We start from the raw sequence: 16190 nt of genomic DNA, 5'->3' as shown, positions 1-16190 counted from the left end.
ATCTCCATCATTGGAGATTTTTAAGAGCAGGTTAGACAAACATCTGTCAGGGATGGTCTGGATAATACTTAGTCCTGCCATGAGTGCAGGGGACTGGACTACATGACCTCTTGAGGTCTCTTCCAGTTCTATGAGTCTATGATTTACTTCACATTAGGAGACTGGTGCAACATTTAGGTTTCAATGGCACCAACAGAACCATAATCTAGCTACAGGCAGTTTTTAACCCATAGGTTTTCCTATTAAGTTTTCAGTTGCTGCTCTCTCCTCCTACTTCTAGCTCTTTCTGGGCCAGATTCATGATTGCCCACAACAATATGTTGTCATTTACACCAGCGCGAACTGCGTGAAAAATGCCACCATTCAGGTTTGGCAGCACTTTACACTGGCATAAATGACTACAAAAGTGAACAGCCTATGTATAATTCAATGCAACTTTCAGCAGTGAACTTCCAAAGGGTCTGAAATCCCACCTTTCTTCCAAACTTGCCAGTCAGTTCCTTTCCAAAATAGAGGGCAAATCTTTATGGTTATGGGCAAAGGCATTATTATTTTCACGTATTTGCATTTATACACAATATAGTATATGGTGCCATAAAGTCATTGAAAGGGAAAATCTATTACAAGATTATGTTAGCTATCAACTACCTTAGAGAGCTCAGCTGTTCGGAACCCTTGATTGTGCCCACATCATTAACAAAATAGTTAGAGTTTGACCAAAAGCAAAAAAGTGAATGAGACAAACTCCTATCTCACTTTTGACTATAAGCAATTTTTATACACACATACGCACGCACCAAGTTTAGCTTCCAAGTCTTACCACATTTTCTGGCAGCTTGTATCCAGGGAGATATTTTACATTTTCATGTTCATTATTTATTATATCTGTCAGTTTTCTCCCATTAATATTTTCCTCAAAGACCCACATTTTCACTGTGGAAGCAAACTTTTGCATATTTTTTACATTATTGCCTATTATTTTGGCAACAGCAGAGCCCCTGTAGGAAAGAAAACAGAAAAAGAAGGTATTCCAAAATTATAGTAACTTTGTTCCAGAAAAAAAGTTCACTTAACACACACACACACACACACTCGCCATCCTACCCACCCCCAAAATGCCCAGGCAATTGGTCCAATTACTATTTAAAAAATTTGAACTAATAAAATGGGAGGGGGGAATCAACCAATCATTCATATAGTTTGCTTTTGCTTAAACAAATACAGTCAGAAAAGAGCTCAGCAAACTGAAACATTTACTCATGCTCCAATTGCTGCTTCTGCTCATCAGACATCCAGGGGGAGTTCAGTAACTTCATATGCACAAATTCAAAAGGATTATATTTTTCAATGCAGTGGTAAGAAGCTACATACAACTCTAAATAATTAAAAAATTAAATTTAAAAAAGAAATGATGGGTCAGCAAGTTTTGTAAAATCCTCTTGCCAGTGGTGAGAAGCTTGACAGTCTTTCAAATGTGATCTGATGCAGTGCTATCTTCCCGAGTTTGCAGACAAACAGTTTCATTGCTGTTCAAATCCTTTCCCCTCCCAAACACCAGCAGAAAAAAATTAACAAGATTCTGGAGTCAAATTTACTCAGATCTCCGGACAACAGTGAAACTGCCCAAGAATGCCATTATGCAGGGAAAGTTACAAGCAATAGCAGTCAGGTACAAGAACTATTTATGAGGGAGAAGAGTAGATTCTCCCACTTCTAATGGCCTTGGGTTCATGATTTGTGTGTGCATGTGTGGGGTTTTTATGTTACTTATTACTATCATTATTAATTTCCTGCATTCTCCCATTTGCCCTCACCTGCCCCATAGCCTAAGGGGAGGACATCAGAAATAACTTCACGGGCGTGGGAGCAGGAAAAAAGGTGTGTGCTTTAAAAGACTGGATATTAAGAGGCAAGATACTGTTTTAACTTTATAAATTTAGCCATATATAAGCCCCTAGCATGATTCCGTAACAGTCAAAGCTTATTACAGAGTATTTGTAGTGAATTAGATTCATTCTATAAGAGCTTTTAATGCAGCAGTAGGGATTTGGCTATTTCAGTCCTTGTGATCACTTAGTAAGCATAAGACATATTTCTAACATGCCATGTAAAGGTTTTGACTACATATAACAATTCTTGTTGAATTAAATCATAAAAGTGTTATTTCTTTAAAAGACTGCAAGAAAGTGTTTTTTAATAGAGTATTTCTTTTTACAGCAGTATTTCATGTTCATGTTCAAAATTTCCTGAGCGAAGAAGGTGACAATGTTACCAAAACTAACATCTTGATTATAAATAATGCAATGCCTGCCGGCTACATCCTGGAAAGCATAAGGCAAGTTATTGTCCTGAACTAATTTACTTTGCTTAGGGAGTAAGAAAAGGGGATGAAAATTAGCTTTTAAGACTTAGGAATTAAAACAGAGAGGGACTTTGATGTAATGGCCAGAACGTAGGAGTGGTAGATTAGAGTTCAGGGTTCTTTGCCTAGTTCTGTCACCAACTATCTTGTGTTACTATAGGTAATTTACCTTACCAATCTATTTCAGTTTTCCTGTCTCTGCAACGGAAATAATAATATTTAATATATCACAAGGTGTGTTGTGTGTAAAGTGTTTTGAGTTTTTTGGATGGAAGGGGCTATAAAAACATGACTTTTTTTAGTACTATATTTAAATAAAGACTGTAAAGTTTTTCTCTTCGGTCTTAATCTCCACTAAGTATTTTGCAAACACAGTTGACAGAGAAATACAGTGTTAATTCTAGCTCAGCCTAAATGTGCACATGGTTTTTGTTTTGTTTTTATTGTACTGTACCATACACTGACTAGCCTAAAGTATTTGCATTAAGGCTGTCAAGTGATTAAAAAAATTAAACACCATTAATCGCATGATTAATCATACAGTTAATAATAGAATACCATTTATTTAAATATTTTTGGATATTTTCTACATTTTCAAATATACTGATTTCAATTACAACACAGAATACAAAGTGTACAGTGCTCACTTTATATTATTTGATTACAAATATATGCACTGTAAAAAAAAATAGTATTTTTTAATTCACCTAATACAAGTATTGTACTGCAATATCTTTATCATGAAAGTTTAACTTACAAATGTAGAATTATGTACAAAAAATAACTGCACTCAAAAATAAAACAATGTAAATCTTTAGAGCCTACACGTCCACTCAGTCTTATTTCTTGTTTAGGCAATTGCTCAAACAAATTTGTTTACATTTGTAGGAGATAATGCTACTTGCTTCGTGTTTACAATGTCACCTGAAAGTAAGAACAGGCATTCACATGGCACTGTTGTAGCAGATATCACAAGTTATTTACATGCCAGATGCACTAAAGATTCATATGTCCCTTCATGCTTCAACCACCATTCCACAGGACGTGTCCATGCCGATGATGGGTTCTGCTTGATAACGATCCAAAGCAGTGTGGACCAATGCACGTTCATTTTCATTATCTGTCAGATGCCACCAGCAGAAGGTTGATTTTCCTTTTTGGTGGTCCAGATTCTGAAGTTTCCACATCCGAGCGTTGCTCTTTTAACTCTTCTGAAAGCATACTCCATATCTCATACCTCTCAGATTTTGGAAGGCACTTCAGATTCTTAAACCTTAGGTCAAGTGTTGTAGCTATCTTTAGAAATCTCACGTTGATACCTTTTTTGTGTTTTATTAAATCTGCAGTGAAAGTGTTCTTAAATTGAACAACATGTGCTGAGTCATCATCCAAGACTACTACTATAACATGAAATATATGGCAGAATGCAGATAAAACAGAACAGAAGACATGCAATTCTCTCCCAAGGTGTTCAGTCACAAATTTAGTTAGCACTTTTTTTCAATGAGCATCATCAGCATGGAAGCATGTCCTCTGGAATGGTGGCCGAAGCACGAACGGGTATACAAATGTTTAGCATATCTGGCACGTAAATACCTTGCAATGCCAGCTAAAAAAAGTGACATGCAAATGCCTGTTCTCACTTTCAGATGACATTGTAAATAATAAGCAGGCAGCATTACCTCCCTTAAATGTAAACAAACTTGTTTTTCTGAGCAACTGGCTGAACAAGTAGTAATATAAAGGGAGCACTGTACACTTTGTATTCTGTGTTGTAATTGAAATCAATATAATTTTAAAATGTAGAAAATCATCCAAATATATTTAATAAATTTCTATTGGTATTCTATTGTTTAACAGTGCGATTAAAAGTATGATTAATCACAATTAATTTTTTTAATCATAATTAATTTTTTTAGTTACTTGCATAAGTTAACTGACTAATGGACAGCCCTACTTTGCATACATGCAGCATGTACTGCTCACATCACAAATTCCATTATTGTTTAACAGTTAGATGGTCTGGACTTTCTCTTTTCCTTCTTTGACTGTAATAAGAATAAGATGGTCATTGATTTCCTGTGTTCAGAAAGACCTAAAATGTGGCTTCTCTGCTTCCTATTTCATTGTAATGTTACAAGAACTAAACTATAAGTAAGTTGGGCAAAGTCACAAGAATGACATCAGGAATCTAAATGCCATAAATAGAGTGAGATAGCAACTCCTCACCCCAGTTTTAACCAATACACAAATCAGCACACACAGACTTCCTACAACTGATAAAAAGGAATCTGAAATCCATTCCTCACCTTGGGTTGAGTTAGGCCACGTCTACACTACGGGATAACATCGAATTAGCTAAAATCGGTTTTATAAAACTGGTATTATAAATTCGATTTCATGCAGCCACACTAGGTACAGTAATTCGGCGTTGTGCGTCCATGGTCCGAGGCTAACGTCGATTTCTGAAGCGTCGCATTGTAGATGGCTCAAATCTGGATCAAATGCATGACAAATATAACATAACTCAGCTGTTTAGTGGCCCACACATAATGGGTTTGAGGGCCTCAGTCCAGTTCCTACTGAACAAGTGTCCTCATCACAATACCGCCATCCCAAAGACACTAACTGCTCCTCTTCTTAGCAATGTCAGCAGAGAGACCAAAAATTGCCCAAGGATTGAACTACATTTCCACCCCTAAGGAGAACCCCTCTAGAAAGGGTTAAATGCATAATGCCTGGGCTGTGTAGAGAAGCTTTATGGTATCTGCCAGTATTACAGACTCAACTGAAAAGGGGTCTCAGTCTTGAGGAATGTCAGGTCAGCACCTTTTATAAGCATTACATTTAAAAAAAAAAATTAAGTACCAATAATTTCCTCCTCCTATCCTTCCCCCACCCTGCAAGCAGCAGCGTATTATCGCCTAGGCCCAGGGCGGCAAATTTGCAGGGGCGCTCGTGACCCCTCCCCACTCTCGCCCCTTCCCCAAATCCCGGCGGCCTGCCTCCTCCCCAAGGTGCGCCGTGCTTCCCTCCTTCCACCTCCCTCCCAGGCTTGCCGCGTGAAAGCACTGGGAGGGAGGGAGAGCGAGAGGGAGGAGGAGCGAGTAGCGGCACGTTGAAGAAGGCAGAGCAGAGGTGAGCTGGGGCCCGCAAGGAATAACCTGGGGGTCTGGGAACCGCTCTCTGCCCCAGCTCACCTCTGCTCCACCGCTGCCACACCCCCAAGCATGCTGCAACTCCCCTTCTCCCTCCTCCCTCCCAGGCTTGCCGCGCAAAAGTACTGGGAGGGAGGGAGGAAGGGAGAAGCGAGTAGCGACGCGATCGGAGGAGGTGGAGCAAAGGTGAGCTGGGGCCTGCGGGCGCTGGGAGTAACTCTGGGGGGGCGGGTCAGGGAACCACTCCCTGCCCAGCTCACCTCCATTCCACCGCTGCCATCCCCTGAGCGCGCCATAACTCGCCTTCTCCCCCCGGCCAGCTTACCGTCGGGGAGCAGAGGTGAGGTGGCGGGGGGAGGGGAGGCAATTTTTTGAAGGCCTAGGGGTGCCAAATTTGTTAATCCACCACTGCCCTCAAGCCAAAGAAGTAAAGTTCTATATGTTAAGTGGTGGGAGGGGTGTAGGTCCTAGAACTCCAACATAGCTTTTTTAAAAAGCTGAGCCTAATTTCATATTGCACCATACACCTTTGAACCACTACATCCATTATTAGCTAAATAATAAGAACTCCCCCAAAACAGCCTGCAGGCTTACTCATGTGAAAAGCAATGCCTTAAAACATGTCAGACCTAAATATGTATTTACATAAGCTTAAGTGGTGTGTTTACTTCAGAACTGTAAATTGCTCCATATCTTGGGTAAAGTGTTTTTCTGGCTCCTTTAAACATTTTTTTAATAGTAATGACAAAAGCACACCTGGAAATTCAGACATTTCCCTTTGCTTCAGTAATGTTAAGGATATGAAAATGGCAAATGGCAGGATATTAAAAAGTGCAAAGACTTCAGTGTATGCACCTATGCCCATTTTTCTTTTGCTAGTTTCACTAAAATGTAAGTAAAAAACAGAATATATCACCTCTCAGCTGTATATTTCCTGGCTGTTGTTAGTTGGTCCCTCACAATAACACTAACAAACTAAATAGTCTTTGTAATCAAATATATTGTATAGTATATACATACTGTATTAAAATGAATATTTTATTCAAAAATAGCATAATATTGTAGCAGCAACTACACAAAAACCAAACACACTTCCCAAGCTTCTCTAATTATGCACCTTGTTACTGATCTGTATTTAAAAAGAAGCAGGATGGTATACTCATATCTTACAATGAGTAGGAAATATTTTCTCTTCCATCAGTAACCAGGGAGAATGTTAAAGACCAACTTTTACTTGCACACAAGAATCACAGAATCATAGAATATCAGGGTTGGAAGGGAGCTCAGGAGGTCATCAAGTCCCACCCCCTGTTCAAAGCAGGACCAACCCCAACTAAATCATCCCAGCCAGGCTTTGTCAAGCCTGACCTTAAAAACCTCTAAGGAAGGAGATTCCACCAGCTCCTAGGTAACCCATTCCAGTGCTTCACCACCTCCTAGTGAACAAGTTTTTTCTAATATCCAACTTAAACCTCCCCCACTGCAACTTGAGACCATTACTACTTGTTCTGTCAGACTGAGAACAATCTAGATCCATTCTCTTTGGAACACCCCTTTCAGGTAGTTTGAAAGCAGCTATCAAATTCCCACACATTCTTCTCTTCTGCAGACTAAGGCCTGGTCTACACTACGCGTTTAAATCGATTTAAAGAGCGTTAAATCGATTTAACGCTGTACCCGTCCACACTACAACGCCCTTTATATCGATATAAAGGGCTCTTTAAATCGATTTCTGTACTCCACCCTGACGAGAGGAGTAGCGCTAAATTCGATATTAACATATCGGATTACGGTTAGTGTGGACGGAAATCGATGTTATTGGCCTCCGGGAGGTATCCCACAGTGCACCACTGACTGCTCTGGACAGCAATCTGAACTCGGATGCAGCGGGCAGGTAAACAGGAAAAGCCCGCGAACTTTTGAATTACATTTCCTGTTTGCCCAGCGTGGAGCTCTGATCAGCACGGGTGGCGATGCAGTCTCAAATCCAAAAAGAGCTCCAGCATGGACCGTACGGGAGATACTAGATCTGATCGCTGTATGGGGAGACAAATCTGTTGTATCAGAGCTCCGTTACAGAACACGAAATGCCAAAGCGTTTGAAAAAAATCTCCAGGATACACAGCGCTGCGTGACAAGCGTAACGGGAAGCCAGAGACTCAAATGGACGCTCATGGATGGAGGGGGTACTGAAGACTCCAGCTATCCCACACTCCACAGCAGTCTCTGAAAAGTATTTGCATTCTTGGCTGAGCTCCCAATGTCTGTAGGTTCAAACACAGTGTCTGGCGTGGTTCAGGGAACAGCTCCTCAGTTTCTTTCCTCCCCCACCACGTGAAAGAAAAGGGAAAGAAATCATTTCTTGACTACTTTCAATGTCACCCTATGTGTACTGAATGCTGCTGGTAGACGCGATGCTGCAGCAGTGAAGAGCAGTATCCGCTCCTCTCCCCCTCCCCGGTGGTAAACGGTGCAATAGGACTAGTAACCGTCCTCATGAATATCTAACATGTTGACATCGAGGCCAACATTGCTGGTTACTCCCAGTAGATAGGACAGAACGGCTAATAACCAGCTTCATCATAGCAACTGGGGGCTTCAGCCCCCTCTCTTTCCTGTGTAAAGAAAAGATTCTGTACTGCCTGGACTGTCATAGCAGCAGCATGCTGGGCTCCTCTCCCCCCACACCGCTTAATGTCCTGCCTGGACTATCATCGCGCCGGGAGGCTGCCTCCCCCTCATTTTATGTCACTAAACACTCAGTGTTTCTTATTCCTGCATTCTTATTACTTCATGACACAAATGGGCAGGACACTGCCACGGTATCCCAGGAAGGTTGGGGGAGGAGGGAAGCAACAGGTGGGGTTGTTGCAGGGGCACCCCCTGTGAATACTGACACGGAGCAGCTGTGCTTTCTGATACACTGGTCCTCTAATACACTTGCCCCTTATTCTAGGCAGGACTGACTCTATTTTTAGAAAACCATAAGGGAGGGATTGACTCAGTCCCAAGTGAGTCAATCCCAATTTTGCTTTTGCGTTGCGCCCCCAGCCGATTTCAGCCAGGGGCACTCATGATAGCAGCGGACAGTACAGAGGAGGAGAGATAACTGTCATCTCATTGCCAGTTTTCTCCGGCAGTAGACGGTACAGAACGACCGGTAACCATCTCTGCTATCATTGCAAAAGCAAGTGAATGCTGCTGTGTAGCGCTGGAGTATCGCCTCTCTGTCCGTGGCATCCAGTACACATACGGTGCCGGAAAAAAAAAAAAAATGCTGAACGGGCTCCATGGTTGCCGTGCTATGGCGTCTGCCAGGGCAATCCAGGGAAAAACGAGAAAGGATTGTCAGCTGATGTTTTCCCAGAGGAAGGAATGACTGATGACATTTACCCAGAACCACCCGCGACAATAATGATTCAACCCAGAATTCCAAGGGGCGGGGGAGACTGCGGGAACTATGGGATAGCTACGGAAGAGCTACCCACAATGCAACGCTTCAGAAATCGACGTTAGCCTCGGACCATGGACGCACAACGCCGAATTACTGTGCCTAGTGTGGCCGCATGAAATCGAATTTATAATATCAGTTTTATAAAACCGATTTTAGCTAATTCGATATTATCCCGTAGTGTAGACGTGCATGTGCTCCAGCCCCTAATCATTTTTGTTGCCCTCCACTGGACTCGTTCCAATTTTTCCACATCCCTTCTTGTAGTGTGGGGCCCAACTGACACAAGTACTTCAGATGAAGCCTCCCAATACCAATTAGAGGGGAATGATTACGTCCTTGATCTGCTGGCAATGCTCCTACTTATACAGCCAAAATGGCACTAGCCTCTTCGGCAACAAGGGCACACTGTTGACTCATAGCCAGATTCTTGTCCACTGTAACCCCTAGGTCCTTTTCTGCAGAACTGCTGTCTAACCACTTTGCGTCCATGTCTGTAGCAGCCCGCCCCCCTCAACCTCCTCCCGTTTTGTTGTGAGCAGAGATAATCCCAGGGTACGACTTACAGACTAGGACAAGTGGTTAGACATCAGTTCTGCCAGGAAAAGCGACCTAGGGGTTACGTGCGACAAGAAATCTGGCTATGAGTCAACAGTGCTGCCCTGTCCAAGAAGTGCTAGTTGCATTTTGGGCTGTTATAAGTTTAGGAGCATGCCAGCAGTACACTACGGGATAATTCGAATTAGCTTAACATCGGTTTAATAAACTGATATTATAGAATTCGATTTCATGCGGGCCACACTAGGCAAGTTAATTCGGCGTGTGCGTCCATGGCCGAGGCTAACGTCGATTTCTGAAGCGTTGCATTGTGGGTAGCTCTTCCGTAGCTATCTCATAGTTCCCGCAGTCTCCCCGCCCCTTGGAATTCTGGGTTGAATCATTATTGTCGCGGGTGGTTCTGGTAAATGTCGTCACAGTCATTCCTTTCTTCGGGAAAAACATCAGCTTGACAATCCTTTCGCGCCGTTTTTCCCTGGATTGCCGCTGGCAGACGCCATAGCCCGGCAACCATGGGAAGGCCCGTTCAGCGTTTTTTTTTTCCGGCAACCGTATGTGTACTGGATGCGCGGACAAGAGAGGCGATACTCCAGCGCTACAACAAGCCAACATTCAACTTGCTTTTAAAGCAATGATAGCAGAATGTACGTCGTCTTACTGTCTACGCTGGAGAAAAAAACTGCCAATGAGATGACGGTATCTCTCGCTCCTCTGTACTGTCCGCTGCTATCAGTGATGCCCCGGGCTGAAATCGGCCTGGAGGCGCAATGCAAAAGCAAGAATGGGATGACTCACTTGGACTCAGTCAATCCCTCCCTTATGGTTTCTAAAAAGTAGAGTCAGTCCGCTAGAATAAGGGACTAGATTAGATGACAGTGATCAGAGCACAGCTCTCCGGTCAGTATTCACAGGGGGTGCCCCTGCACAACCCCACCTGTTGCTTCCCTTCCCCCAACCTTCCTTGGGATACCGTGGCCAGTGTCCTGCCCGATTTTGTCATGAAGTAATTAAAAATGCAGATATAAAAACACTGACTGTTAGTGACTAAAATGGGAGGAGGTCAGCCTCCCAGCGCATGATAGTCCAGCGGACATTAACGTGTGGGGAGAGAGCCAAGCATGCCGCGTATGAGCAGGTCCCAGGGAGTACAGAAGTCTTTTCTTTACACAGGAAAGAGGGGGCTGAAGCCCCCAGTTGCCCTAGAAGCTGGTTATTAGCCATTCTGTCCTATCTACTGGGTAACCAGCATGTTGGCTCGATGTAACATGTTAGATATTCATGAGGACGTTTACTAGTTCCTATTGCACCGTCTACCACGGGAGGGAGAGGGAGGAGCGGATACGCTCTTCACTGGCTGCCAGCATCCGTTCTACCAGCAGCATTCTAGTATACATAGGGCTGACACTGAAAGTAGTCAGAAATGATTCTTCCCTTCTTTCACGTGTGGGGGGGGAAGAAACTGAGGAGCTGTTCCATGACACGCCACGCCAGAACGTGTTTGAACCTACAGACATTGGAGGCTCAGCAAGGAATCCAATTACTTTCAGAGACTGCTGTGACTGGTGGGTAGCTGGAGTCCTCAGTACTCCCCCATCCGATGATCGTCCATTTTGAGCCCTCTGTTACCCGTTACGCTGTCACGCAGCGGCTTGTATCCTGGAGATTGTTTTCTCGACGTTGCATTTCGTTGTTCGTAACGGACTCTGATAGACAGATTTGCTCCCCATACCACGATCAGAATCTACGTATCTCCCGTACGGTCCTGCTGGAGCTCTTTTGGATTTCGAGACTGCATCGCCGACCCGTGCTGATCAGGCCACGCTGGCAAAACAGGAATGTAATTCAGAAGTTCGCAGGCTTTCCTGTTACCTGCCGCTGCATCGCAGTTTTCCAGATTGCTGTCCAGAGCGTCATGGTGCACTGTGGGATACCGCCCGGAGGCCAATAATGTCTATTTCCGTCCACACTAACCGTAATCCGATATGTTAATATCGAATTTAGCGTTACTCCTCTCGTCGGGGTGGAGTACAGAAATTGATCTAAAGAGCCCTTTATATCGATATAAAGGGTGTTGTAGTGTGGACGGGTACAGCGTTAAGTCAATTTAACGCTCTTTAAATCAATTTAAACATGTAGTGTAGACCAGGCCTTAGAGTGCATTCATGACATTACCAAGCAAAAGAATTGGTATGTTTACTGATTTGTTTCTAGTAAAATACTTCTGGCATCATGGGTCAATATTTTGTGCCTACAGTAGTTCAATCGCACAGGAAAACCTAGTACATTCTTCTCAATTACAACAGGAACACCTTCCAAGTGAAAGCTAACAGCACTCAGATCATTAAATAAGGTAACTCAATTTCAAAGGGCAATGTTCTGGCCAGGAATAAAGACCTGTTTAAAGCAGGGCTCTGGGATTCTTTTCAGTGGGAGGGTCCCAGAGTTCAGGTTGCAGCTCAAGCCAGAACATCTCTACTGCAGTTAAACAGCCCCTGAGTCCGAGCCCCATTAAACAAAGTCAGTTGGCACAGGTCAGCTATGGGTTTTTAACTGCAGTGCTGTGTAGACATACCCAAAGAGGGCAATTGGGAACTATCAAGGTAACTCACCAGGTGACACAGTGTTAACTTCATTTGAGTGATAGTGTAGTAGAAGAAAAGTGTGGAAACTGTCAGAAAGAAGTAGGTGAGGTAGGATACAGATGGTTCAGTTTGTTAATCATTACGGAGTCCATCTAAAGAGCCCTATGTTACGGGTAATTTGACATGTGGCAGAAATCCATGAGAGGTGCCGCAGTATGAGATTTTTGGGGGCACTTCTTTCTCCTATGCAAAATTACTAAAATTCTTGAAGGTTGTATTTTGTGTCATCATGCATGTCAAGTCTGCACAATCAAATGAATTAAGCTCCATTCCTGCAAATAGTCTTGAGTTCAACAGAGTACTCACATACATAAACAAACTGCTTCTTGTAGCACTAGTATTCCTTTAATCTAGACATTTTAAAAATGTATATAAAAACAAAACAAGATCCAAGGTGTGAAAGATCCTGACTAAGACGCTGATTCAGCAAACATTTCTACATGTGAGTATTTCCATTGTTCATTGCTCACAAGCATTTGCAAAATCAGAGTAATAGGCCCCAAATCATGACAGCACTTAAGCATATACTTAATTTTAAGCATGTGATTAAGTGCTGCACTGAACTGAGATGCTTTCCTGAATCAGGGCCTTAGTCAAGATCTCTCACTTCTTGATTCTTTGGGGGGGGGGGGCGGGGGGCACAGAAGAATAGTCTGGATTATATATAGAAAGACTTGTGATTTAATAAGGGGCTAGAAAATAGTTGCTTATCAAAATTTTCCTAGATTAAAATCTTTTTCATTCATTTTCCTTTCTTCCACCCCTTCATAGACAATTTACCTTCCCTTTAAGAGATATGTGGCAAACTGTTATCTCAATAAATTTGGCCCAACAGATGATGACAGTTCCTACCACCGAAAGCACAATCTCTTTTTCTCACAATTTTGCAGATATGATTATTTTGCCCTCCAAATATCTGTCAGTATACACATGGGCAATTCTTGTATACTGAGCTGATCCAATTAGTAATCACAACAAAAAAATAATTAAAGCTACACCCACACAATTGTAGCTTGTATAGAATCTCAGTGAAGCTTCTCACACTTTGATGCATGCTAGTTTCAGCATACACCATATGTAACCACACTTAATTAGCTAAGATTCCTATTTGCTTCATGTTTGAGACTGACAAATTGAAAGGAAATAAACAAGCAAAAGCAAAAGTTATGCAGCATTTTATAGAACAAAGTTCATTTTACAAGTTAGTATAAGGCAAGCATCAGGTTATGATCTGAGTTGGTTAACCATCACTCCCTCAAAAAACAAACACAAAACTCCATGTGATCTTGCACTGTGCAACTTCCAGAACTTTGCAAAACAATAGCCACATTAAAAGGCAGTTACATAAAGTGAACAGCAGCAGCATTTTAACAGTGGGATTGTTAAGGTTACTTTGACCAGAGACTCTAATGTTCTGATTTTGTTTCACAAATTGTAGTGTCCTGTCCTTTTCTATCTAGCTGAATGTTACTATTCATGGAGAAACACTAGAGTTCTCTAAAGTTACATATAATTTAAAAAAAAATGTTTAACCAATGCTATTCATAAGTCATCCCTGGCAGCATCCTGTTTTTAAAATTCATTAAAGTGACAAACTGTGAAGATACATTGATATAATTAATAAATAATAATACTCTGTACTTCACATTTTTCAACTGAGGTTCTATGTTCTTTACACAGATGGGAAGTAAAATGGGAAAAGACAAAGTGGGAAATTGAGGCACAGAAAGGTCAAGGGCATGGTACGGCTCCTTCTGAAATTAATGGCAAAACTCCCATTACCTTTAATGGAAACAAAATTGGGACATTAGTCGCTTGTCAAAAGTGACAAGCAAGTGGCAGATTTGGCAAAAAAGCCACATTTTATTAAGCCTTTTATGCTCCACAACATGTAGGAAATTGAAGTCCATCTGATCTCAACTCCTTTTCTTGATATTAAGAGATTACTGATACAGTACATTGCCCAGTGTCCTGTAATTCATCTGAAAGATCGTTTGCCAATGTATCTATTTGTATGAATGACACCATATAAAATAAATTTATATTTCATCATTTTGGGGGCTGAGTTCTTCCAAGTTAAAATCTTTCAGGCAACACAATCACCTGAAAATGTGCAGAATCTTTAACGTCTTTGCCAGCTGATATCAGAGCTGATGGAAGTGCACACAACAGATGCCAAGTTAAAAATATCCTGTTATAACTTTTGTATAGAAAAGTTTAACCTACACAGGGGGACAAAGCAGTATGCCTGATTCTCTAATTTGTTACACCCTGGAGCATCTGATGCAGAACTAGAGCAATGGAGTAGGCCCAATGTACTGGGGAACAGGCCCAGTGTAGCCAAAGTTTGCTCTTCCTGTATGGTTAGAACAACACTGCCACATTCATCCTCTTGAAAGTCAACAGAAGTAAAACGCATTCTAATTAAACTTAAACGCACGTATCCTAAAACAAACAGACTCTACAAAAACAAACATCGCATCACGGATTTTCCATAAATTGACAACTGATTTGAAAAAATTCCCAGAAGCAGTACACGAAGTAGGTTTAACTGAAACTAGAGATGAGCAGAACAACTTTGGCCAGATTTTGCAAAAATGAACCCCTATGGGTGGTTCTGATCCCCTAAAGTTCTGTCGGGGCTGGAAGGGGACAGAGCTGTGGACAAAGGGCTGTGGTGTCTCTCTCTCCGAACTACCTAGTGTTTATTTCTACAGAACAGCAAGCGCCGTACAGACAAGAGACAAGGTGTCTGATTCTCCGTCTGCACCTTGCTGCAGACACGAGCACCCACTTTCAGAACGGTACCACTCCAGACCCACTCTAGTCCGGTACCAATGCTTCACTGCGTGCAAGCCAGGGGAGAATCAGGCTCGGTGGCCTTGCCACAGGGTTTCCTGAGGCGGGGAAACCCTCCATCGCCACAGGGGGGAGGCTGTACACCCAGCCGTAAAACCCATCCCCAGCGGGCAGGGATGCTTCCCTCACCCCTGGCACAGCGCCCTCTCCACGCGTTGGCCCGGGTTTCTCTGCCCCTACAAGAGGCACCGCCGGGGAAGAGGCGAGGGGCGGCGGCTCCTCCCGCGCTGCTCTGCGGGCAGCCGCACTCACCAGTTCCCCGAGCCCACGATGCAGACCCTGAGCGGCGCCGAGACCAGAGCCATGGCGGGCGCTGCACCACAGCCGCCCCGCCTCGCCGCTCGGCAAGGGAAGCGGCGGCGAACGCCTCTAGGCCGTGCACCCGAGAGAAAGCCCGGCGCACGCCCCCTACCCTTAGGCGCTCACATGCTGCCGCTCCCGCGGCTTGCTGGGAGCTGTAGTCCGTGCCCCGGTGCCGGTGCAAAACTGACTCCGCCTCCCGGACTAGCGTCTGCACTGGCTTCCTAAAACGCGCTCTGCTTGCAAGCCGGGCAAGATCTAGGATGGTCTCATGTGCATCCTTTTCCACAGCAGCGGGCATGTTCGTTCTTGGCGCTTGTGTGTCAAGAGGCTCCTCGCCCAGCTTCCCCCCCCAAACACCAGGCAAGCAATCAAGGTCTCAGGCCATCTGTTGGCCAAGGAGAGCTGGACTGGGGGGCTCCCTCTTTCAACCAGGGTGAAAAGCTGTCCTGGTGGAGAGAAGCTGCCCCAAGATCAAGGCTCCTTTCGCTGTTATGTTAAAATAGACGTTTTGTCCTCTTTTCAAAGTATTAATATAGTTGGCTACTAAGATAAGAGACTACTAAGGGGGATGTGATAGAGGTCTGTAAAATCACAAATGGTGTGGACAAAGTGAATACAGAAGTGTTATTTACCTTTTCCCAGAATACAAAAACCAGGGGTTACCCAATTAAATTAGCTGGTAGCAGGTTTAATACAAATAAGAGGAAGTAGTTTTTCACAAAGTGCACAAATAACTGGGTTCAAAAATGCTTTAGATAAGTTCATGGAGGATAGGTCCATCGATGGCTATTAGCCAAGATGGTCAGGAATGTAACCCCATGCTTTCAACCCCAGGGATGCAAACCTCTGACTGCCAG

At 43.3% G+C, this 16190-nt stretch overlaps 1 protein-coding gene across 2 annotated transcripts in view; it reads right to left on the bottom strand.

Moving 5' to 3' along the window:
- The window catches only part of GPD1L (glycerol-3-phosphate dehydrogenase 1 like), a 42844-nt gene extending 27388 nt beyond the window's left edge, over nucleotides 1–15456 (bottom strand). The window contains exons 1-2 of one of the 2 annotated variants that reach the window (XM_075062482.1): nucleotides 15283–15426; nucleotides 821–998 (exon numbers count right to left, since the gene is read on the bottom strand). In XM_075062482.1, coding sequence (XP_074918583.1) covers nucleotides 821–998; nucleotides 15283–15335 — 231 coding nt within the window. In that variant the 5' untranslated portion in view covers nucleotides 15336–15426. Of the gene's footprint in view, nucleotides 1–820; nucleotides 999–15282 lie in introns of both variants that reach the window. The other variant, XM_032784154.2, reaches the window with a different exon arrangement.
- Nucleotides 15457–16190: the final 734 nt, after the last annotated feature.

Source organism: Chelonoidis abingdonii, chromosome 2 (assembly GCF_003597395.2).
Source record: "Chelonoidis abingdonii isolate Lonesome George chromosome 2, CheloAbing_2.0, whole genome shotgun sequence".
Classification (NCBI taxonomy): domain Eukaryota; kingdom Metazoa; phylum Chordata; order Testudines; family Testudinidae; genus Chelonoidis; species Chelonoidis abingdonii.
Note: the sequence above shows the minus strand (reverse complement) of the source record. Positions and strands in the feature narration are given on the sequence as shown.